General features: G+C 54.2%; 1 protein-coding gene across 1 annotated transcript in view; it reads right to left on the bottom strand.

Moving 5' to 3' along the window:
• Positions 1–24478, bottom strand: part of NTRK3 (neurotrophic receptor tyrosine kinase 3) — a 344511-nt gene extending 320033 nt beyond the window's left edge. Inside the window, 2 exon segments of the mRNA XM_026648558.1 lie at positions 22399–22527; positions 24233–24478. Of these exon segments, the coding sequence (XP_026504343.1) occupies positions 22399–22527; positions 24233–24478 (375 nt within the window).
• Between the last annotated feature and the right edge of the window lie 759 nt (positions 24479–25237).

Below are 25237 nucleotides of genomic sequence, written 5' to 3'. Positions count from 1 at the left end.
CCTGGAGGAAAATTCCTTCCTGACCCCAAATATGGCGATCAGCTAAACCCTGAGCATGTGGGCAAGACTCACCAGCCAGCACCCAGGAAAGAATTCTCTGTAGTAACTCAGATCCCACCCCATCTAACATCCCATCACAGACCATTGGGCATATTTACCGCTAATAATCCAGATAGAGCAGGGACGGGACACAGAGGGAGAGAGACAGAGAGAACTTGGGGCAGCAGCTGCTGTCTCAACTTCCTGATCCACTTAAAAAGATAATGCACTTAAGAGTGGGTCAGCTTACTTAAAGGGGCAGTGTGCATTTCTCTCTCTCTCCCACACACAAGGTGTGTGTCTGTCTCTGTCTGCTATGAATCATAGAATCATAGAATATCACGATTGGAAGGGACCTCAGGAGGTCATCTAGTCCAACCCCCTGCTCAAAGCAGGACCAATTCCCAACTAAATCATCCCAGCCAGGGCTTTGTCAAGTCTGACCTTAAAAACCTCTAAGGAAGGAGATTCCACCACCTCCCTAGGTAACCCATTCCAGTGCTTCACCACCCTCCTAGTGAAAAAGTTTTTCCTAATATCCAACCTAAACCTCTCCCACTGCAACTTGAGACCATTACTCCTTGTTCTGTCATCAGGTACCACTGAGAACAGTCTAGATCTCCCCTCCCTTGTGTTTGTGCTGCCTTGTGTGAGAGGCTACATTAACAACAATGTGTTAACCCTGGAGGGCTCAGCCGAGTGCTAGTTCATCATTTAGCAGCAAGGCATTCCCTGGGAAATATCCCTCCCTCTTCCACCATCTAACTTCACCACCTCAACCAGGCTTCACAATCATCATAGCTGTGAACAGTATTAAATTGTTTGTTTAAAACGTATACTGTGTATATAGCTATATAATATATAGTTTTTTGTCTGGTGAAAAAAATTTCCCTGGAACCTAAACCCCTCATTTACATTAATTCTTATGGGGAAATTGGATTCGCTTAACATCGTTTCACTTAAAGTCACATTTTTCAGGAACATAACTACAACGTTAAGCAAGGAGTTACTGTACCTCACCCACTTGTCTGTCTACTATCCTAGGACCAACACAGCTGCAACAACACTGCATGTAGCTGCTTTGCGGTCAGTTTGGAGCCCTGACCAGCTCTGCAAACTGATTACTCACACAGCAGCCTCTGTGCTCTCTGGCAGTGGCTAGAAGAGGGAATGCTTTAGGCAAGTCCTGATCACTGAAGGTCAGTAACACTCCCATGATCCTTTTGGCAAGAGTCAGGATGTGAACCCCAGCATTGGGGCCATCCCCCACCCTACACACCATCAGCGTCAGCTGGACACAGGCGCTTCTGTGAGTCCTCTTCTAAGAGCTTATGTAATGTTAATGATCCTCATTACACCCAGTGCTCACTTAGTGGATTCCACCAACCCACTGTACACAGGGGGAGGGGCTGGGTCAGGATGATTATCCTCATTTTACAGATGGGGAAACTGAGGCATGGAAAAGTATAGCGCATGATAGTCAAAGGAGCTAGGATCTTCTACTCCCATTTATGCACTCAGATGAAGCAACCAGACTTTCGAAACAGCTCATCACTCAGGAGTTCCCATTGCGCCCACAGGCCTCTGCGAATTCTGGCCCATATATGACTCACCAAAGGCCACACAGTGAGTTAGCGGCAGTCGGCCTTGTTCCTGTGGCATGTTTCTCCACCCTAGAGGTAGCTGCATTTTAGTGCTGGCTCAAGTCAGCCCTGTCTGCAGTCAGCAAAGCTCTTCGAGGACCCCAGACGCTATCGAAAAGGGATGTGGTTCTTCTAGGAGCTTCTGACTGACCAATAAGAGTTTGGAACCACACTGGTGCCCAAGGAGACCTTCCCCTCCTCTCACTCCTCCCCGGGCAGGGCACAAAGCAATGAGCACCTTGCTGGAGGGAGGAAGAATGGTGAGAACAAGGAGCCGGGTGGGTACATGGAATATTCACACTCTTAGGAGACAGGAGAGCCTATTCCTAGAGGTCCTCCAGTGCTGCGTCTCCAGGACAATTGGTTGCTGTTACTGCTCTGCTCTACAGTACGCACAGGCTGGGTCCAAAGCTGCTTGGAGAGTGCCGCACATGGCAGCTGTGGGCACAGGTTAGTGCAAACACACGGATGCTCGCAAGGGAGTGCACATGGGCAGATGCTCTTCAGAGTGCACCCAAGTACTTGTGCAAGCGCACACCTGCCTGTACCCACGTGCACACCCATACTCCTGCATATACACACCCCTGTACTCAGGAGAGCACACGTGCACAACCCACACTATTGCACGCACACACGCATGCCCTCAGGTGAGCACATGTGTGGCCTGGGGTTTGGAGATGGGAAAAATTGTAAGTAGAATCTGTCCTTGAGATCCCATTTACTGTCAGGAAACTTGAGATCTGGGGGCAGAGGGGAGGGGGAAGGGATGGCTCAGCTGAGCTGTGCCGGTGACAGCATGTGCCATGGAGAAGTGTGCTGCGCCACTTTGTGCCTCAGTTTCCCCACCTGGCTAGCAAGGCCCTGGGAGGTAGCAGGCTGGTCAGCAGTTTGTCCTTGTGGTACATGTAGCTCTGACAGGGCCATAGCCGGATCACGTGGCCGAGACAACCGCCGCTCAATCGCCTGCCTCTGCACTACAAGCCTACTCGCCAGCTCCCAACTGATTTAAAAACAATAAGCCCTTGTCAGAGATTGGGTTACGGGAAATATGCAAATTGCTTTTTCATCTCACTGCCGCTTATTGCATTTCCCTGGGGGAGGAGGTGACAGCGGAGAGAGAAAGCCAGCAGAGAGAGCGGAGGGGGGGAATCTCACAGAGGGGAGGGGGAGATGGCGGTGCCTCAACCCTGGGCAACCAGTCTGTGCCCTGGATCAGCTTAGAGCAGCCCTGAGGGCCCTGCCCCCCCAGACACCATGGCTCCAATGGGCTGGACAGTGGCTGGAACACCCCGTCCAAGGCCCTGTGCTGGCGTCACCCACTAGCGATGCCCTACAACTAGTTTTGGGGCCATACAGCCGCTGCACAGCCCCTTCCCACCAGAGGGCAGAGATGAGCTGAGCCCAGAGCACCCAGATACTGGGCACGGAGGGCCATCAGATGCCCAGACAGGCAGAGCGTCTGCCACAGGTGAAGGGCAATGGAGCGGGGGGGCCCAGCAGGATCCCTGGAATTTGTGCCATTTACAGAGGAGAACCGGGTGCTCACAGGCGCTGAAACAAGCGGGTTGGTGACTCTGGCTCCCCGTCACCCCCACCTGGGGACTCCCTGGGCTCTGAGGAGGGGTCTGCCTGGTGCCAGGGATGGTCAGTGGTACTGAGACTCCCCTCCGGATGTGGCAGGCAGAGGCCTGGCTCCTCTGGACTTGGGCTTCATTGTGACGTTGTGCAGTCTATATGGTTTTCTAAAAACATAATAAGAAGTGAATATAATGCAACTGGAATAGTTTTATAAAAATATGATAAGTGAATATAATGTAACTGGAATATGCTTCAGGCAAAAGGTCTCTTGTAAGGTATCATTACAAAGCTTATAATCTACTGAGTGTGATCATCCTATTTGTATAAATGTACCACTCTTGTATCTAAAACTAGAAATATGAAATATAACTCTGAGGGCCTATTGTAATTATGCAAAGTGGGGGCCATTAATGGTGGCTTGGAATCTTGATGACTCCCATTAACCAGGACCATTGTCTGCAGATGGCTGTGTTTACCTGTTAGTCTTCCTGTATGTGTGTGTGCTGGCAAGTGGGTAATGAAGTCTTGCAGTGACATGTGATCATGTCACCTGAACTGGAATCCATCTTTAACCTGGTGCTTTTCCAGTGAGGTGGGGTGGAAACCCAGAGGGACAAAGGGCTCCCGCCTTATGCAAAAGATATATAAAGGGGTGGAAGAGAACAAGGGGGGAAAGGAGCCATCATGAAGAATCCCTTAGCTATCACCTGAGCTGCAACAAGAGCTGTACCAGGGGAAAGAATTGTGCCCAGGCCTGGAAGGTGTCCAGTCTGAGAAAAAGCTTACTGAAGCATCTCTGAGGGTGAGATTATCTGTATTCAGTTTGATTAGACATAGATTTGCACATTTTATTTTATTTTGTTTGGTGACTTACTTTGTTCTGTCTGTTACTACTTGGAACCACTTAAATCCTACTTTCTGTATTTAATAAAATCACTTTTTATTTATTAACTCAGAGTATGTATTAATACCTGGGGGGAGCAAACAACTGTGCATATCTCTCTATCAGTGTTATAGAGGGCGAACAATTTATGAGTTTGCCCTGCATAAGCTTTATGCAGGGTAAAACGGATTTATTTGGGTTTAGACCCCATTGGGAGTTGGGTATCAGCACGTCTTCACTACCCGCCGGATCGGCGGGTAGCAATCGATCTATTGGGGATCGATTTATCGCATCTAGTGAAGACGCAATAAAATCGATCCCTGATCGCTCTGCCGTCGACTCCAGAAATCCACTGCGGCAAGAGGCGGAAGCGGAGTCGACGGCGGCGCGGCAGCGGTCGACTCGCCGCCGTCCTCACAGCCAGGTAAGTCGACCTAAAATACGCAACTTCAGCTATGCTATTCACGTAGCTGAAGTTGCGTATCTTGGGTCGACCCCCCCCCCGTAGTGTAGACCTGCCCTCAGTGCTAAAGACCAGCACACTTTTGTGAGCTGTTTTCAGGTAAACTTGCAGCTTTGGGAGAAGTTATTCAGACCCTGGGTCTGTGTTGGAGCAGACGGGAATGTCTGGCTCAGCAAGACAGGCTGCTGGAGTCCTGAGCTGGCAGGGAAAACAGAAACAGGGGTAGTCTTGGTACGTCAGGTGGCAGCTCCCAAGGGGGTTTCTGTGATCCAACCCGTACAAGCGGGTTGGTGACTCTGGCTCCCCGTCACCCCCACCTGGGGACTCCCTGGGCTCTGAGGAGGGGTCTGCCTGGTGCCAGGGATGGTCAGTGGTACTGAGACTCCCCTCTGGATGGTGGCAGGCAGAGGCCTGGCTCCTCTGGACTTGGGCTTCATATACAATGCCACGACAGTGGTACCATGCCAGGCCATTATGGATACAGAGAGATGCCATCCCCCTCCAGCAGGGCAAGGGAGCATGGCAGAATCCCCCCCATCAGGACTGCTCCAACCCGTGACTGGGGGGATGCAGTGTCAGGAACTGGAAATGGGGGGGAGGAGGTGACTGCCAAGCGAGTCATTAGGGGTCCCTGGAGGCAGCTCTGCAGCCATCTGTGCAGGGATCAATACGAGGCACACGGCTCCATTTCCAAACACTGTCTATACACATTACAATTAACCAATGGGGGGCTTCGCCCCAAGAGAGCAGGGAGCACACAGGCGGGGAGGAGGAGGGAGCCCAGAGAACAAGCCTGGGGAAGGAGGAGAGGATGATGCAGGAAGAGGGAGCGAGTGAAAGCAGAGAATGCGCCAGGCAGAGGGGGGAGGAACCCGGCTGGGTTCGAGCTGGGTGCAATGTCTAGTCAGGCCTGCAGCAGGGCAGGGGCTGGGTGCAAAGGGAACCCAGCTGCAGTATGAATAGGTGAGGCCAACAGCCACCCCCGGGCTCCCTCAGAGAGCAGCCACGGCGGCGCACTGCCAGCAGGGCCAGGCAGGTTCCTCAAGCCGACAAGCTGTCTCCCGCCAGCAGACGGACTGATGGACGTGGCTTGTGGCACTAGCGAGGAGCCCCAGACCCAAGGATCTGAGAAGGCGCGAGACATGACACGGGACAGTGAAAAATAATGGGGGTGGGACCTGCAAGCTGCAACCTTCCCCCTTTGGCCCCACGATACATGGCCTCGCTCTGACAAAAGCGAAGGCCCTGGTTAATTCGAGGCCTGACCCCCGGGAGCCACTGATGCCTGTAGCCCGGGCCGTGAGAGCGCGCACTGCCAAGCCCATAAGGGAGCGTGGCCTGCCAGCAGCAGGGTTCTGTGCCCAGCTTGCTGCATTCCATAGCTTTGCTGAGCTCCTCAGCCAGGAGGCGAGAGACAGGAGGAGGGCTCTGCCACTGAGCTGTGAGTGGTAAGGAGAAGTTAGAGGCCACATGCAGCACAAGGCCTAATGCTGATGCAGTGTGCACTGCCATCTGTGCCCAAAGGTTGTAAGTTCAAGTCCTACCAGTGCCAGGAGTTAACCAGCCTGTTCTAGTCCAAAACTAGAGCTCCCTGCTGTCCAGCCACAGAAATCACCCAGTGGAGTTTCCACGTTCCTGATTCAACACAGCCTGAATTTGCTGGGCCTCCAACGGACTAGGGCACAGGACCAAGCAGAGTCTGCATTCAGTGTATGTCTCCACTAGAGGTAAAAGGTGTCAATTCCAGCTTGAGAGGGAGCCATGCCAGCTCAGATCATGCTAGATGTCGAAGTGTGGCTGCTGCAGTGGGATGGGCTCCCTACCCCAAGTACATGCTTCTCTCAGACAGGATCCTATTCAGGGCAGCTTGCAGAAATGCTTTATTTTTAGCATGCTAGCTCCATCAGAGCTAGCGTGGGTATGTCTCCTTACAGCCCCAGCTCTGGTGTAGACAGACCCTAAGCATTAGCCCTCCATGGGCACAGCCATCAGCAGCCAAGCAGGGACAGTGCCATGGGGAATCTGTCCAAGGCCAGCCCCGCCTAGCACAACAGCAGGACAGGGACAGTGCCAGGTCACCTGGCAGCAGCGTGCTGAGCACAGGGATTTGTCTGAGTGCCCCGTCTCGCCAGGGGGGCAAAGGTAACTGCGCCCCAGCCTCCCGGCACCTGGGCATGAAGCTCACGGTGGCTCATTCAAAGAACAGCTTGGCTCAGACTGTGCCAAAGCCCCAAAGTCAGAGAGGAGCTGCAGGGAGGGAGAAGGGAAACCCAGCTGGCAGCTGAGGTGCCTTGCTGATGGGAGAACTGGCAGGACAGGACGGGCAAGGGGCAACCTGGCAGGACCAGGATGGGCAAGCTAGCTGCAACTGGAGGGGGTAGGGGAGGTGCAAGCCAGCAGGGAGGGGACCAGCAGCCAAATAAAGCCTGGAGAGGAACCTCATCCACAGACCCCAAATCCCCACTCCCAGCTGTTGCCAAGGAATCTTCCCCCCACCTACCCACCGTGTTTGGCCATCGTTCCTCTTGTTTTCAGCTCCCCCCATGCTGCGAGCTCTGGGGGGCTCCCCACCACCCTGCACAGCCGTGGGGTAACGTGCATGAAACAGTAACAACGAAGAGAAGCTGTCGGTCCCCCATAGATTTGGGATCAAAGGTCTACTGGGTTGCCACGGCAACAAATTTTGAGGTCAAGGGCCAGGTCCCTGGGAACATATTTCCATATAAAAATAAAATAGGCAGGACTGGGAGTTTCTGCTCAGGGGGGCCCAGGACGGGAGCAGCAGAGAGGGGGGCTGCAACCGAGGGTATTGACAGAGCTGCGTGGGAGCCCAGGACTGGGGTAGCGGGGAGGATGGGGAGGGCTGCAGGTCAGGATTGAGATGCACTTCAGCAAGGAGCAGGGCTAACGACTCATTAAGCAGCTATTCCCTGCTCCGACTGCTCCTGTCCTGGTCATGGCTGAGATCTGCTGCTCAGGGGAACCGAGTCTGGCTTTTCTCTGGTGTTTCTTAGGAACAGGCCCCGCCCTGCCAAGCAGCTCCATCAGACACTGGACAGATGCAGCTAGACATTCACAGTCACTTTAACAAACCCCCAGCACTGGCGCCATCTATCAATTAATTCTCAAAGCTTCGTTAGGTGCAAACCAGGCGCTCAGAAAGCAGCAGTTTGTCTGGAGGAGGCTCCGAGCAGGCTGCACAGGCTGCCCTGGGAAGGGCAGACTGGACAGGGCGGGTTCTCCCTTAGCCTCTCAAACACGCAGCTGTGACAGCAACAACCTGGCACAAAGTGTTCCTCCCCAGACTGGACAGCTGCCATACAGCCTGCCAAGGAGCAACGGTAACCAAGCCACTTGGAGCCATTCGCTGCTCACTAGATCTGTTCCGCTGGGAAGCCTCCCCCAGCCCTCTGGGACCTTCATGGCTAAAGAGATGTTGCCTCTCTTCATTTTGGCGGTCTCTGAACATGGGGGAGAGGGGTGCATAAGCAGGGGAGAAGCGGGAGGTTAATATACAGCCCTGTTTCCCAAACGGTGACCCTTGCAGCTCTTGCTGGGGGCTGGCTGAGAACCGGCTGCTGCCGCATATGAAAAGAAGCTACAAATAGAGCAAATTCTTTCCTGATGTTCCTTTCCCGTGTAAGCAAAGGCTGGCGTAGCCACAGCAGGGTTCTGCCATGGGGAACGGCATGGGCAGTGCGGGGCCAGCAACTGGGAATGAGAAGGGGGTTGGGCTGGGAGATGGGGCAGGGGAGGGTTAGTTTCTGTTGCATGGCACTGGCCGGGTTGGCCGTTCTCCCCATGAAGCTGGGCACATTTTGGAGAGCCCCTGCTCGGGAGAGTTTTATTGCATATTTGCTAAGCGCCAGGAGCTGCTCATGCAATGAAATGCTGTAACTAAGGGGCCCTTTATCTCCAGGCCAGCGCCCAGCACACTACAGCTTTAAGAGGGGTGTCTCAGGAGGCGGGTGGGCATGGCATGGAGAGGAGCTAAAAGGGCAGGGTGGAAATCAAAATCATATTGAAGAAATCCCCATTCTTCCTGGCCCTGGCTCCTAATGACCCCGGGGCTCATTTGCACAATGCCGTCAAGGCGGCATGTTTTCCGTCTGCATTTCACCCGAGCTTGGGGCGTGGAACCAGCATGGCCGCTTCCATATGCCACCTGTCCTGTGTCAGAAGGGGCCGCTGGGCTGCAGCGTGCAGCGTCCCGGAGAAGGCTCCAATCCAATAAACCGTTTCCACGGAACTGTCAAAAACATCATTCAAATATTCTGAGTCGCAGCAAGGGTTTTTTCCCTCTTTTCATCAAGTGGACTGAGCGGTGGGCCCCGAATTATCGGCCAACGTCCCAACGCTGAGCAGGGATGCTGTTCACTAGCCCCCGCCCCCAAGCACACTTTCACCCTGCACAACCACTAGTGAAAACTCAGCTGCTGTTACATGAACTGGCCACCAGGTGTCACAACCACCCCACCATAAATGCATCCAAACTGCATTAACCAGGCAGTAAAATAACCGAGACGCTTTTTTTCTCAGAGAGATGCTGGTGGTTGGCACCAGCTCACTAACTATGAGCATGGGACTGCTGCAGTGGAAGGGGTATGACTCAGCTCCTCCTGCACCCCCCTCTTCCCAACTAGGTCTCCTCTCTGCCCTTTACATCTTGGGGATCCAGCAGTTTCTTCAGCCCTGCATTCAGCACGGCCCACCCCCAGCCATCCAGCACTGGGCTCGGACACGCAGCAAAGGGTTAATCGGAGCAGGGATGGCCCGATCTACTACAGCTGTTTCCAAGGCGCTGATCAGTGAGGGATCTACAGCCAGCCCCACAGACAGACTGTCAGTACGGGGGTGTATCTAACAGTGGCTTGAGTGTAACAGGCTAGAGAGAGCCTTCACCCTATTCCACCATGACTTGACTGTGACCCTAAACCTCAGCCATGTGCCCTCTAGTGGGATAGCAGGGTATTGCAACTGGTCAGGAATTAAGACTGTCTCTGTTAAGTACAACTCTTCCCTCTGCAAATGCACAGAATTGCCTCTGAGTAACCACTCCTCCAGCCGCCCTTCTGCATACACGACTCCCTTTCTTCACCCCACTGCAGCCATGGCACCTCAGCCTGTCAGCTCTGCAGGGCTGGGCTGCTCAGTGCTCCAATAAGAGCCCTCCCAGGGAAACCCAAGGGCTGTTAGAAGTGGCGCTGGTGACTCAGCCAAGGCGCTCTCCCCTCTGAGTCAGTGCTGACTCCATTCCCCCAGCGTGGGGCTAGGGGGCGCTCTCCTCTCTCAGTCGGTGCTGACCCCAATGTCCGAGCACAGCAGGGGGGGATGAGAGTGACTCAGCAGGGGGCACTCTCATTTCTAGGTCAGTAACGAGCCCCAGGCCTCAGCACAGGGCTGGTGCAGCAGGAGGAGCCGTATTTTGGGTCCGATCCTGCCTACCTGTGGTCATGGCGCTTGGTCATGAGCCCTAATGCGCTAGCCAGATTCCACCTTGGGGAATTAGAGGGCATCTCCTTACACTTCCTCTGCAGCTGGACTGGAGGATCTCTGTCCCCATCCTAGCTGCTCTGCAGGGCGGCCGTTCACGCAAACACCACAGCTATGGCTAGAGGGGACAGAGGTTCCCCAAGTTTATTGCTGCACCCCCACTTCTCCAGGGGAGTCAAATAACGGTCGTGCTCCCCAATTCCCATCCATGTGGGGCAGAAGAGAGGGGGCGGTGGCAGGACCTGGCTGGCTCCATCCCCGAAGTAGCCCAAAGCCGCCGCGGCACGGACCAGGGCTCCTCGCCCTCCCTTCCCCTGCCCGGAACCTCTCACCCCCGCAGGCTCTGGAGGGTTTAAAATGGATGGGGCTGCAGCCGCCCGGGGCAGGGCAGCAGTGGGGGGAGCATGTAGGAAGTGCCCCGGGGGAGGGGAAGAGAGGGAGGGGAGAGCAGCAGGCTGTTGCCCGGGTGGGGCAGGGCAGGGACCCGCTCCCTCTCCCCACTCCCGACCACTGGGGACTCCTTGCACACACTCCCCACTGCTGCCTTGCCCTGGACACCAGGCTGACTGCAGCCCCACACCCCACCTCACCCTCCTGATAACCAGGGGGGCACCCACCCCACAGGTTGAAAACTAAGACTACAGGTGAAGCACTGTGGCCTAGTGCATAGAACAGTTGACTGGGACTCACAAGACCTGGGCTCTCGTCCTGGCTCTGCAACTGGCTTGCTGGGTGGCCTTGGGTGAGTCACTGCCCCACTCTGTGCCTCAGTTTCCCCAGCTGCAAATTAGGGATAACGATACTGCCCTCGTTTGTAAAGTACTATATAATATTGTTATCGCTAGACGATAGCCGCAAAGGGCCGATAACACCCAGCACATCAGCATCTTCGACTGTATTTAATGTGGAACTAAAACCCTCTGTCTGTGTCCTCAGCCTCCTCCTCTCCCGGGGCATTTCACTCTGTACCAGCTCTGTCCTGGGCACGAGAACCAGCACCACGCAAGGCATGGGTACGAAGATGTGAATACCACTGAGGCCGTAGAGGTCATGACACTGATGCAGCATCTGGGTGCATTTGCAGGGATGCTGGGGAGGTGAGAAGCCTGGAGCTCAGAAAGGAGAGCTGTGACCCACCACCAAGTGGCATGCAAAGGCAGCATGTGACACAGGCGCTGAGGAGCTGGGACTGGAGGTTACTTCAGGAGGAGTTTTTGCTAATGAAAGAGCCCCAGAGTCCAGGGTTGCTGAGACCTATTCAGTCACCCCACCAGAGGGTTGGAACAGCTGGCACTAGGAAGCTGGAACAGTCACCTCGGAGCAAAAGCCCTTCGTGTGGGTGACCCACTGCAGAACCACGGTGAGGCGAGCGACAGGAGAATCCGGCCCTGATCACTACAGAGGGGCTGGCTGGACGCAGTGTCTTTTGTCTGGGCACATCCATAAACCTGCCCTCCCCACCTGGCTGGGATACAGCCTCCCTGCTTCCCAGTGCAGGACTTGGGGGGTGCAGCAGAGGGAGTCCTGCCATGTCTCTGTTTATCACCATCCCTCCCCAGGACACAACCCAAAGCTGCTCTGCAGCTCCAGGCTGTCTATCCCGAATGCTGACACACAGTCTTGTGCAGCGTGCTGCCCTCTAGTGGCTGAACTGCACTTCGAAAAGGCAAAGCCGCCGGACTAAGGGAACGAGGAGGAGATGGGGAGCTGTTTGCTGCCTGGGGGTGTGTCCTGACAGCTACCACAAGGCTACAACAGGGCTCAGGGCTCCCCATGGACCGGGGGCTCCTTAGCGCACCCTCCTGAACGCCGGGCTGGGATGACAAAGGGACAGACCTGCCCAGGGATTTTGCTGGGGTAAAGTCCCTCACGGGAGGCTCTCGGCACTTCACACCCTGAGCGCTTTCCAGTATCGGACAAGGAAAGCCGGGTGCTAGGAGGCTGGGGAGCAGGGAGCGTGTCCAGCAGCTGGGATGGCCTGAGCCAACCGACCTCACAGACCCGAGCTCCCCGATCTCAAGACCTGTCCCCATCCGGGCTGGGAGCAGCTGCCGAGAGGCAGGTTAGATGGGAGGGCGGCACGGGCAGGTTTCTAGCTGGCCAGACATGGGGAGGCAGGAACCAGCAGCAGAGCCAGGGGTCAGGCTGGGGCACATCAGGGACAGTGGAAGGGCCCAGCAGCTGGGATGGGGCCGAGGCTCTTGCTGAGGGAGGCGTCAGCGGTGAGGTGCTCTGGAGTGGGACCAGGAATACGGAAGCCATGGAGGAGTTACTGTATCCTCGGCCTACGTGCAATTTCCTGAGGAAGAGGAAAGGAAGGTCGGCCTCAGGGCTCCAAGGGGCACCACAGAGTGAGGGCTAGTGTCCGGCCCTGGGTCGCACACTGGCTAGGAGAGACAGGGTGCAGAGGGAGGAACAACTGGGCAGTTCCCAGAGAAGTGAATTGATGCCAGGGCTGGTGCTAGTCAGTATAGTTATTAGTGACTGGGACAGAGGGTGAATAAGGAGGTGCTGATGGCACAAAAGTATTTAGTGAGTCAAGGACAGGGAGGAGTGGGAGGCACCAAGCTAAACCAGCTACTGGGCAAGTGACTCTTGACATCAGCCAGTCCAAGGGGACACACAATGGAAGGAGCAATTTAAACTCCTCGGACTCCTGAGACCTCATCCTGAGTTCACTGTATCCTCTCCGGCACAAAAACCTGGACTTCACTGACAAGAGAGAGCCGCGAAGAACCGGCTCAATGTTCAGTGGTAACATGGGTGTCTAAGGTCCTGCCTGTAGCAAGGTGTCTGTCATGCACGGCTGTAGCTACCCCAGTGCAAAGCCCTAGTGCAGATGCACTGCCCCGGGGTAAGATGGGGCTCAGGGGAGCGCACTACTGCAAGCTCCGTTGTGCACCAGTGCAGAGCGCCTGATGGAAGGTTTACACTGATGGCGCCACATCCGTGCAGTTACCACAACGCAACCACCCCATACCTAGACAAGCCCTAGGAGGCAGGGCTCCGCTGAGATGGGGACAGAGAATATCCCTATTGAAACCAAGGACACAGCCACACTCTGAACATTGGGTTGGAGGGGTCACCGAGTCTCCAAAGAGAGTGAAAAGAAGAACGAAGGCAACTGGAAACTAGGAGGCAAGATGAGAGAGGCGAGGGCCTGATTCTGGCCCCTACTCTGTCTCCCTTACACCACTGCTGCTGTGTAAAGGGGCCAAAACGGCCCTTGGGGAATTCCCCAAGTGCAGGAGCAGCTTAGGGCAGGTCTACACAGCCCTCCCCCCATCCCTTTTCACCCCCAGAGCAGGGGAGTGGAAGGAGCACTCTGCCCTCTGGCTGTGCTGGACCATGAGGCAGCCCACAGGCAGTTATGGGGAGGCTGCCATTAATTAGAGCAGCCTCTGAGTTGCTCTAACTTATGACAGGGGCCAAACTGAGCCCTGAATCAGCCCAACATCTGGGTGGCACAAAGTTGGCAGAAAGCCACCTTTGCTCCCTCTCCCTGGACCATACTGTCTGCTCCGTGCCTCCTGCGTGGTGCGGCCCAGAGCCTGGCACTTGGACTCTTTCGTCTGGAATGAGGAAGAGTAAGAGAGGTGAGGAGAGAGGGATACACAGCAACCCAGAGACGGCCAGTCTGGCTCCTCTCTACCCAGCCCCACGGCAGAAGAACAAGGGACAATAAGTGAAATGTAAAAGATTCAAATTTCCCACAGATGGAGGGAAACACTTTTAGAGAACATGAAATGAACCCACAGAACTCACTGAAGCAGCATGTTCCCAAGGCTAAAAGCCACTGAAGAGCACCTGACGGTCCATCAGGCAGAGGTAAATGACAAGCACTATTAACCCGCATGTTGCAAGGCATCACCAGGTCAGACACTGTGGTCAGGAAGACATTGTGCTTAGTATTGGACTGTGGCCCCAGGGGCCTTGGTTTCTTCATGCAACTTCTGCTCAGTGAACAGGGGGGAGCCAAACCCAGCTACAGGCTACCTACAGGGAGGGGCACAGGCATTCATATGGAGCATCCAGTTGTGGCCACCAGTCGTGACAGCACCAATGGCTAACAGGCTGCTGGTCTGGGGCAGTTCGGACATTCTTAGAACCCCAGAAGCTGAAGCACAGCTGACCAGATGGGGTGCCCAGAAGGGGTCCCTGATGTGATGGTTGGGGGTGTTTCTGCCTATGGAAGAACCAGAGTTGGGCACACATCGCTTCTCTGGCCAGCAGCAGAGATGCCAGGGGGCTCTTCAGAGGAACAAGAGGAATCAGACTTGTCTATGTTAGGGGCTTTGCACTGGCATTCCATCAGTGCAAAGTCCCAGTGTAGATGCCCTACACTGGTGTGAGATGGGGCTTGAATCAGTGCGACTTGCTCTGGCTTCAAGTGAGCCACACCCGCAAGCCCTGCTTTGTACCCGCACATGCCCTCTACCCTGGGGATTGACCCCAGTGCAAAAGTCCCTAAAGTAAACAACCCATTGTCTTCAGGAAAACAACCCCCACAAAGCACACACAAGCCCTGTGCTCACAAGGGAGGGTGAGCGGGACAATTCCACTGAGAACTGGGCTGGACACATCTCAGTGCGTCCAGCGCTCCCTGCACTGGGGGATGCTCACAATTCGGCTTCTCTGGGTGAGCAGCAAAAGGGGCCCCTCCCCTTTCCTCCATCTCCACCCCGGCTGGTAGCTCACAACAGCTCCTCTGCCCAAGCTCCTCCACATGGGATGGGGCGCCATGCAAGGCATGGCCTGTGTCTGGAACTTCCCAACTCGCGCTGACCCAGCTTCCAAGGGGGGTTGTACTCCTCTGCCACTTCTGTGACAGATGCACCAGCTGCCAGAGGAGGCCCGCAGTTCTCAGCCACCCAGAGACCTGTGGGGAATCTGGGACTACACTGAAGGTGGCCCCTGGTAATGAGAGTCCCTGGGCAGGTTTGTACAGTATCTCTATTCCAGTGGAGGGCAAAGACTGGGGAGATATTACGTGCAACCCATCGATCCCTTTCCCTTCTACAGTCCGATCAATGCCATGCAAAGCCAGCTCAATCACCTGCTTTCCCATTAGCCATCTCCTGTCTGCAGAAGAAATAATCTCAATGCGGCTCAGGCCACCAGGCAGTCTATCATTCCAGTGGGACCTCGCTGGGCAGGTTGGTTGGGTTGGAGGAGGGGCTCCAGAACAGGGGCTGCTGGGGTTGCTCTGAGAAGCAGCATTTGGGCAGAAGGGAGGCAGGCCAGGCGCACTGACAGAGCTCTGAGGCCTGGCCCGGCAAGGGGTGCTCAGGGACAGACTGTGGCACTGGAAATGAAGGGACAAAGGCATCAGCTCAGTGGTTCTGGCTGAAGAGGCCAGGTGGCTCGGCGCAGGCGGAATCGTCTTTCTGACACAAGTCTGCTCAGTAACAGTTGGTTGGCCAGTGTCCACAGCGCTGCGCTAGGCACATAACCCGCCATGGTCTCCAAGCCTTGCTGGGAGGCGGATTCTCAGGCCAAACAGAGACCTGGCACAGGCAGCTGCAACTCCACTGAAGTTAGCAGAGCCGCAGCCTCTTACAACCGGTCTCTAGCTGGCCCTTGGGCTGTGTTCTGTGCACAGCGTTTGCTGGGTGATGTTTGGCGCTTCCATTCCCTTTCCCTGGAAAGGCAGCTGTGAGTCAGCCGTGTCCCTGTATAACCAGAGTGACGCAGAGGCTCTGGAGGGTCCAAAGGTCACGGCAGGCACGCAGGTGCCTCCTTCTAGGCGTGCTAAGCGGGGAGAGGCGTTATCCATGCAAAGCAGGGACGCTGAGCCCAGGCCTGGGAAATTAAACCACACAGGCACTGCTGCAGCCAACTGTAAGGATAGCACGGGGGCAGGAACATGAGTTCAAGGGTTTGTCTACACAAAGACATTGCGCGTTTAACCACACCAGTGTACTTAAAGCAGGTCAGCCCCGGCTACTGTACAGTTTGACAGTGCTTTTACCAGGACAGCTTATCCCTATATGGGAAGGGGAATAAGGCACCTTTACACTGGTATAACTGTGTCCACACCATGATTTAACTGCTTCAGTAGGAAAATCACAGCCTTAAGGGAGAGTTAAACCAGACCCGCTGGGAGAGTGGGTTTGACCTGCATGAAGAGCCTGTAACAATCCCCATCGCTACACCCAGCAGGAGCAACAGAGAGGAGAGGCTCCAGACACCGGCCCCGAAGGGCATCTGGTGGCACCCTGCTTGGAAGCAGCCCCTGCGAAATGAAGGCCAGGGACAGGCAGAGCTGAAAGATTCAGGGGCTCAGCTCCTCCAGATCAGGATCTTTCCAGATTATCCAAACAACTCAACTGCCTTCATTTCTACAGCCCTTTGCAATCTCAATCCAGCCTCTCTCACGGACCGCGTCTCTCTCAACTCCTGCCTCTTCCACAGAACTGCCCTGCTCTTGGTGAGAGTGCCTTCTCCTCTGCAGCCCCTGCCACCTGGAGCAGCCTTCCCTGCCTCTCTCCACCCCACTGACTCCCCCATCCGGCTCCAAGTCTCAACCCAAAACATCTTCACACCCTGGGATGTGTATTTCCCTCTCCCTCTGCCGTCACAGTCTCTCACTGCGCCCGCCTCTCACTTGGAAATGTGCTTTGGGATAAGCGCTCTGCATAAACAAACACTGTGCAAAACAAAGATGGATTGAATTACAGACCTTTGTAATGATCTCACTAGCAGCCAAAACCTCAGGGACCAGAATCCTGGCGAAACAGACAGACCAGAGGCACTGGTAACATAGGGGCATGTAGCTTCTGGGGACCCAACGTCCTCTCCCAACTGATGGCACAAGTGAGAATGAGTTGGGTGAATCTCATCCTACTGGATATTTGTCCACATCATGAATCCACACCATAATCTGGCATCATTTGCAGTCTCAGCTCGGGAGACCCCCCAGGGCTGGAACAGCAAAGGAGGGGGCCAGGGCAGAGAGTGCTGCTGGTCAGGACAGAGGCGTATCAGAAGGGCTGTGGGGAGGGGGAAGCTGGCACGGCCCCTACTCTATCTCTCTATCTACAATCCCCTTATCCCCGTGATATCTGACAGCTGCCTCCGTTCTGGCTGGTCCCAGCCAATTCTCATAAACACCACGTTCACACATGCATCTCATAAAGGGCTGACAGTCACTGCTGAGATTCCTGGGCGCAGCGGAGGAAAGTGGTTATATGTCCAACCAGCGGCCTCACGAGTCGCTTCACCTGGACAGGTCATGGCTGAAATGTACATAAAGAAGCTTCCTGGAAGATACAGAGGCCACCTAAACCTCTTCTGGCATCGGCACAGTCTGGATCCCCACTAGGGCATGGTAAAAGGCCTGGATGTCCCTGCAGTACAGTGAGGGGTGACTTGTATGGATCCCCCCAGTATCTGCACCCCATTGCCTCTAGCAGGAGAGTTCACTTAATCACTCGCTGGAAGGTTCCCCAGCAACCCCTCCCATCATTCTAGGCCGACACGAACTCCAGCTCCTTCCGTTCCCACCAGAAGGGCCCACGTCAGGCAGGAGGTATGACCTGCGAGCACCACTGGAAGAGATTCCTCCATACATCAGGCAGCACGGGCAGGGTGTGCCAGAGCCATGTATCTGCTGCTTCCCCCGATAGCAACCTACTACACCGAGGGCCTCTTCTCTCCCCTGTCTCCATATGTGCAAATCTCACCGTGCCTGGTAAGTGAGCCAGTCTTCCCCCGGGCTCTGAGACCACTGAGACCTGACCTGGCGGGCCCACTCCTCCAAGGCCCACATATTAGAGAATTAAGCACATTCCAGTTTAACTAGGCCTGGTTACACCAGCCACCTCTTGTGATTTGGTGTGACCTCATGGCATTGGCAAGGCACGCTGGGCTGTGTGACCACTCCCCCAGGACAAAACATCTGCATAGCAGGTGACCCCATAAGGGGAATACTAGAGGCTCTCCCCCTTCTAGGGGTGTCACAGGCTTCTCCATGGGGGACCCCCAAGAACAGGGTGCCACAGATTCCTGTGCCTCTCTAAGGATGTGATTTCTGCTCACCCTGCCATAGGCAGCTACCCAGTCATGGTGGGTAATGTTAAGGACCCTCCTGGCCCCTCACCTCCAAGCCCTCTACAAGGTGTGATTCACAATGTAAAACACTGTTCCCCTTCTCCAGTCAGAGAAGGGAGCAAGGCAGCTGGCAGTTATATACTGGGGACATGATCTCTGTGCTGGGGCAGGGGGACCCCACCTTGCGACAAGGAGCCCAGGAGCGATGCACATACCCCAGCACTGTACTGCTGGCAGAATCTTTCCAGTACCAGAGCAGCAGCTGAGAAGTAGAGAGGCCCAGATGGCCAACTCCTCCATCCTGCTTTACCCACGCACGCTGTGCCAGAGCACACGTGTGCTTCCCACGCTGCCATAAAGGAAACGCTCTGACTCTCCAGCCAGCACGCCGAGAATTTAAGATCTGCCCTTCACTGAGGCCAGTGCAATGACAGGGGAGCAGATACACCAGGGCCTCAGCACAACAACATGGCATGGCATGGCCAGTCCTCTCTGCCCGCCTGGGAAGGGTCGGCTCTGCTCACCGGTAACCAGACTCTATAGAGAACATAACCAGCCAGCGGAGTTGGGGCACTGGGACTGGAACGAGGCACTTTCACCTCTAGGTCACTGCTTCACACAGAGCCCACGATGGCAGCGGATGGGGAGCATGAACATGGCTGCTCGGTGGACTGAGTGAAAGGAGCTGATGGGGTTGAGTCCTGTTCCTAGCGGCCAAGCGGCCATGTCACACCTGGCCCCCCCTCCGGCGGTCTCCGCAGAGAGGTCGCGGATGCAATGAGCCAAGGAGACTGGACTGCCCTCTCCCGTGGGTGAGGAAAGCTCATGTTCCCCAACCCATACCTGGCCTGGAGTGAAGCAGAGGCCTCCTGTCTCCAGGGCCATCAGTCTGGCACCCTGCAGCAGCACTAACGTCACTAGGAAAATAAATGAAGCATATCGGCCCACAGAGCCCCCCTTCGGGACGCTGAACCCCCTCTAGCTGCAAGCTAGCCCAGCCACGGCTCACACGGGGCCCTCCCAGTCCAGGGGCAACCGCTCCATCAGGTGGCCAAGGGATGAGGCACGCGGGCAGACACCGTGCTGAGCTCGTCTCAGCTGGAAGGGGCACTCGGCAAATTTTGCAAGGCTTTTCCAAAAACAAGGACGAGCCACACGTTCTTCCTGGGAACATGATGCTGGCTGGAGCTCAGCACCCTCCTGGCCTCTGGGAAGGCAGCACAGATAAGGATAGCGCCTGACCTTACATGACTACAGCTAACGGGAAAGCTTGTGCAATTCCCCTGGGGCAGGAGGATGCTGAGTGGCTCATGGTCAGAACCAGGTCCCCAGAAGCCCAGTCACAAAGCCAGATGCATGGCCAGGGCACTCGGGGATGGGGGTAAGAGTCCAGCCTGCTCAACACAAGGGCACTACCAGGGTTACTCGGGGCCTCAGGGGCCCGTGCCAGCCACACAATCCTCACCCACTCGCCCCACTTAAGTCAGGGCCAGGAATGCTCTGCCCGTCCCATGCTTCCCTGTTAACCCTTTCTGGTCTGGATTCTTATAAAGCGCTGCGAATCACCCCTTTTCCAGCACTGGATGGGAGAGTCCATCCATTATAGGAGGAGCCCCAGCACCCCACAGCAGCTTCAGCACTCCTCTCCTGAAAGCAGCTGGGAGATCACCCGCCCATCTCACTAGGCCAGGCCTCCTCACTAGCTCTCGGCCTTGCGTCCCCGGCCCGTCCCCACCTGCAGCACACACCAGTAGCAGCAGCGCTGGCTTCACAGATAGAAACAAGAAATGTGACCATTCCGCTCTCCATGGAAGGAGAACAGGGGGAGAGGAAAAAACCAATCTGAGAGCGGAACGTTAATTAATTGAGGCTTTTGTTCAATTTCTAAACAAGCTTTTAAACGGCAGCTTGAGTTACACCGGCTCTGATAATATTACAGCGAGGCGGCCCAGCCAAACTCAGAGCGACCCACTTGCAGCTCAGGTTACCACCATGCGGCTGCTTTTCCAGGAGCGCCTGGTGTTCAGGATCAAGGCTCGACGGGAGAGGTGGCCGTGGCTGATCGCTAGCCAAAGGGCTGCATTCATGCACAGCTGCGCTCACACTGCACGTTTTCCCCCCACGCAGACAGCTGGGGGAATCTGCTACGGTGAACTGCCAAGTTGCACGCAATTCGAACTCAGTCCACTACGGCTCAACAGCCAGGCCATGACAGAGTAACGCGCTGCTGCTCAAGCCTGCGCAAACTGAGCCCTCTGGGCTGATTTCATGGTAGGAGAAGGAATGTCAGCATGGCTTGGGCTTGGAAACTGCCCAGAAGAGAGGAAGGTGGCAAAGAGATTCTCAGCACTGGCAGCATCCGAAGATATGAGATGCCAGGGTCCAGACCCTTGGTGCTGGTAATTCCTCTGCCATTGATGGGGGAAAGGGGAGTGAATGCCCCAAACAGGCTCCAAAGAACTGGGCCCCAAATACAACAAACAAGGACACAAAGACACCTAGGCAGCTGGCAAGCTGTGATCACTACCCTGATTGGCTAAGAGCTGCATCCACCCCGTAGCATATTACCCCTTTCCCCCACCTCGGCCCACTCTTCTGTCTCATGCCACTGTGATGTCCTCTGTTAGACTCTCAGCTCTTTGGGGCAGGTCCCTGTTTCCTATCTGCTTGTGCAGCCCCTAGTAAAAGAGGGCTCTGGCCTGGATGGCCTCCGGGATGTTACATCACTAGAGCAAAATGCTTCCAATGGCTTCATCCCAAGATGGCGGGAGATGGGAATAGTCCTTCTTTCAGTGGGATGTTTTCTTTTGAAGACCTGTAGCAAAAGGGCTCATGGCCTCTTCCGCTGGGCTTTGGAACATAAAGAGTTTTAAAATAACAGTGAGTGAAGCGTTCACAACCTAGGGTCCTCTTCCTCCCATCCCCCAGCCCCTTCTCTCTTTCCCAACCCTTCCCCTGATGAAAATGGTCTTGCATTTCCACAGTTCAATCCACCACAGAGACCCTGTGAGCGTAGCTTTACCAGTTGTCGTTTGGCAACGGGGAAGGCATCACCCTAGGCCCTGTGGCCTTTCTGAGAAAGAACATGCCCTACCCGTGTTTTCAACAGCCACGCGAAGGGAAAGTCTTCACGGGAGGCTCTTGAAAGCTAGAGATTCCTTCCCAGACACCGGTCGTCACGCAGCAGAGACTGGAGAACAGGCCCAGAGACACAGGATCCATTACAGCAGCGCGCACCAGAGCTCCGCTACCCACCCCGCCAATACAGCCCCCCACCCCTCTCCAGAGACTGACAGGAAAGGCAGGTGCTGCAAGCTAGCTACTCGCCTTCTTTTGCACACCATTCCCCACGAGGGGCTAGTAAGTTAAACGACCCCTGAGGCAATTGCACGCCACTAAGTCAATCTGGCTAACGAAATAAAAGCCCCAATGGGCTTTTACACTAGGAGACAGAATGAAGCAGGATGACGCAAAGGTGACATTCGGCATGAGGGAGCATCACACTCTTCTCTTTGGGAAGGGCAGTGGATTCGTTATTAGGTGGATTGAGAATGTGCCCATCACCCTAGCATCTGGGCACTGTAACTTCCTTGGCAACAACATAGTTTTGACAGGCCAGGAGGGGGCTGAACTATAACCCATATTTACAATCTCGAGGTGGGGGTAGGGATGATCTTTGACCTTCCCTCCCTGTGAACTGACCCAATCAGCCCTGTCCTAGCCTCCTTTTCTGTCGAGGGCGGAGTGAGCAGAGTATGCTTGCTAAACACAAGTTTCTGTCCTAGCTCCTTCAGGCCGCGCGCTCAGGTCCCTAAGGAATCCCACACAAATCGCAGGAGGAAATGACTTCTTAGGTGCCATCTAGCCCGTCCCTGGCCCACCAGGTTGCCCCCTCCAAGTACAATGGCTAGTGCCAGTTGTAAGCATCCTGAACTCCCGGGTTTTCATCTCTTCCCTGGGGAGACTATTTCACCGTCTCACAGATCTCACTGTCAAGACGTCTTTCCTGATATTCAGCCTAAAATCCCGAATTACAGTAGTGGTGGTTATGGACTAACCTCAATTCAGCTACCACCATTTCTTCCAAAGCTACAGAAGTCCATTTAGGGGGTTGGGGATCCAGGGAAGACATATTATTCTAGATGGAACACAAACAGATTTACCCAGTCACCCTCTCATTATTCCTGTCCTGAAAAGATGCTCTTCTCCTGAAAACATTTCCTAATGGAGTTGAGAGGTTTGGGGGCTGGGTTTTAGGTTTTTTGTTTGGGTTGGATTTTTTGACTCCCAGCATTTTTCAATTTCAAAGCAGTAAAGACATTTTCTAGACACAAAGGATTCACATTGTAGTAACTCATCCAGCAGTTCAGATGTGTGTATATACACACACAAACACACACACCAACACATACTAAGTAACAACCACACAAGCTGCCTCTGAGCCACAGTACAGTAACCAAATTGCTAGTTCTCTTCCCTCTTACAGCATGCTTGATGCTCACAGTTTAACAAGAAAGGGTTAAGAGAAAAACACAACAAACGGTAAGCACAGTAATAAACACAAGTTTCTCCCACTTTCCTAGTGTTATCTGGATCGCTCTAGCATCCACAGCAATACTCCAGCACAGGGGGCACAGGGTAAATCTGGGCCATTTGGCATGCAAACATTACATTAGGTTCATATTTACTTTCCCTGATCCCTTTAGTTTCTGGAGAGCAGATTTGCTGGAAAGGGAAAGTCGTAGCATGGGAATAGGTCAGCGTTACTCACTAGAACTGGACGTGGGGAGAACTGCGTGGGCATTCATTACATTAAACCCGTTAACAGCAATGGGTCTGTGTTAGCCCAGTCATCTTTATCCGGCAAAGGTGCCGAGCAATGCTCTTAAGGAGGGTATCGCAATTATTCCATAGCGGTGCTACAATTGCACTGTGACCAAATAGCACAGCCTCGGGAAAAGAACCATCAAAGAGCACCCTTTGAACAAGCTATTTCACAATGGAGGTGGGAAATAAATAAATAACCATCAATTACTCATCCCAAACCTTGCTGCATTTAACTGCCAGCATAAAGAATTCCACCTCATTTCCACCCAACTCCCACAGGCAACTTACTCATGGGGCTACATTTCCCTAAATGCTCACATTTCAATTAGCATTAGAATAATGAAATGCCTTGGAGTTCACCTCCCCAAAAATGTACTGAACGTTGAAGAGCAGAGATTGTAGAAGATGAGGGATTTTTTAAACACACACATAACATAGCATGATGTGGGAGGGGGGAGAAAAAAACCAGTCCTTTCCCTACTCTACGCTGATGAGATTTGCATGGGCTTTTGCTACCAGCCTCTCCAAACAAGGATAATGCAACTTCCAGTTGATTTTCCAGATAAACAAGCATGCAAACAAACGCAAAGTGCTCAACTAAAAATATCTGCCTCCTACACATACCCCCACTACCCTGAGAGCAAAATACACAAATCCCAGCTCAGCATCAGAGTGGAGCTGGAAAATTATAACAACTTGAGGGGCATCTCACACTCTCTCTCTCTCTCTTAAAAAGGAGAAACTGCAGATTCCCAGATCCACGCAGCCAGGGCAGAGGAGGGTGGATTTGCCAGTGGGGGGATAAAAAATGACATTCTAATCAGATCCGAAGTCTCTGAAGGAGCAGGCGGCTTAGAACTTGCCTTAGGTGCCCAGTTTGTGTGTGTGTTTGTGTGTTTTCATCTCTCTGCTAACACAAATGGGGAAAAGAAGAGGTCGCTTTACAGTATCTCTGCCTGCTGCCCGCCCCTGCTAAGCCATTTCATCTCATTTACTTTATCCCACTTAAACGTGAGCCAAACTGTTGCTGTTTCGGTGGGGGCAGAAAATTAGATTCGCGTCCTCTGCACGGCAACCCAGGCATAACGGGTCTGAGGCAGGGAATAACCAGCATCCATAGCAATGCTGAGGGCACCTGAAATCCACACGCCGGTTTCTCCCCTTACACACACACACACACACCCTGTGTCTCGGGCAGCGGTAGAGGAAAGGGCACCCACTGGGGTGGGGGTGGGAGGCATAGCTGACTTACATTGAAGTGATGTTCCTTGAGATGTCAGTGATGTTGATGCTGGTGTTCCCATTGCTGGTGCCTGAATCCTGCCCTTCCAAGAGAGGGAAGAGGTTCCCATCATCCGGCTTCTTGCAATTGATGTCTGTCTTGCTGCAAAGGCAATTCGCAGGGCAAGCCAGCACCGTCAGCAGATAGTCTCCCCAAATGCTCCAGAGCAAAAATACCCTCCAGAAACTGCACTTGGTAGGGCAAAGAGAGACATCCATCTCCGACTGCTGCTTCTAAAAAAGAGGAGGAGGAGGAGGAGGAGGAAAGGGGGGTGGGGGGGAGAAGGGGAAGGAAACAAAGACAGAGGGAGGAAAAAAAACTCAAACGATCAGATGCAAAAATCCTCCCGCAGATGAAATCATGCTGGCAGCTGGCTAGGAGAAGCTGTAATTCCCCCTACAGTAGCGGTCCGAAATGCATAGTGCCTTGTTGATTGCAGGCTGGCTCTCGGTATCAGGCGCTCTCTCGCTCTCTCGGAGAGACTTCTGAGGATTGCAATAGAAGATGGGGAGGAAGCACACACACACACACACACGCACACGCACAAAAATGGTGCTAAAGTCACCAAGTCCCACCTACTGGGCAGAATTAAAATTGACACACCTGCAAAAAAAACCACACAGAGGCAGAAGAGAGGATCAGGCGAGGAGGGTGCACCCTTTCCATCCCCTCCCCCACGCTGGCTGGATCTGCTGCAGCAGGAGATGCATGCAAAAAAGATCTATCTATCTATCGAGCTAGATTGCACAAGAGCCTGCAAAGAGATCCCCTCGCGGCGTGTTTCCCTCTCTGCAATAAAAAGGATCCCCCCCTCCCCTTAAAAAAAAAGAGGCTGCTCTCAAAGCTAAGGACTGGAGATGAGGAAAGGCATCCCGGCTAGAAGAGGAAAAGTTCCAGTTGGGATTGCAATTGAGAAGAGGGGGAGGGGAGAGTGTCTTCGGCTTTTTTTTTTTTTTACTTTCTTTTTCTCTGTTTTA

The sequence above is a fragment of the Terrapene carolina genome, unplaced genomic scaffold (genome assembly GCF_002925995.2).
Source record: "Terrapene carolina triunguis isolate 2854851 unplaced genomic scaffold, T_m_triunguis-2.0 Scaffold67, whole genome shotgun sequence".
Lineage (NCBI taxonomy): Eukaryota > Metazoa > Chordata > Testudines > Emydidae > Terrapene > Terrapene triunguis.
The sequence above is the reverse complement of the archived record's forward strand: the minus strand, read 5'-3'. Positions and strand labels throughout refer to the sequence as shown.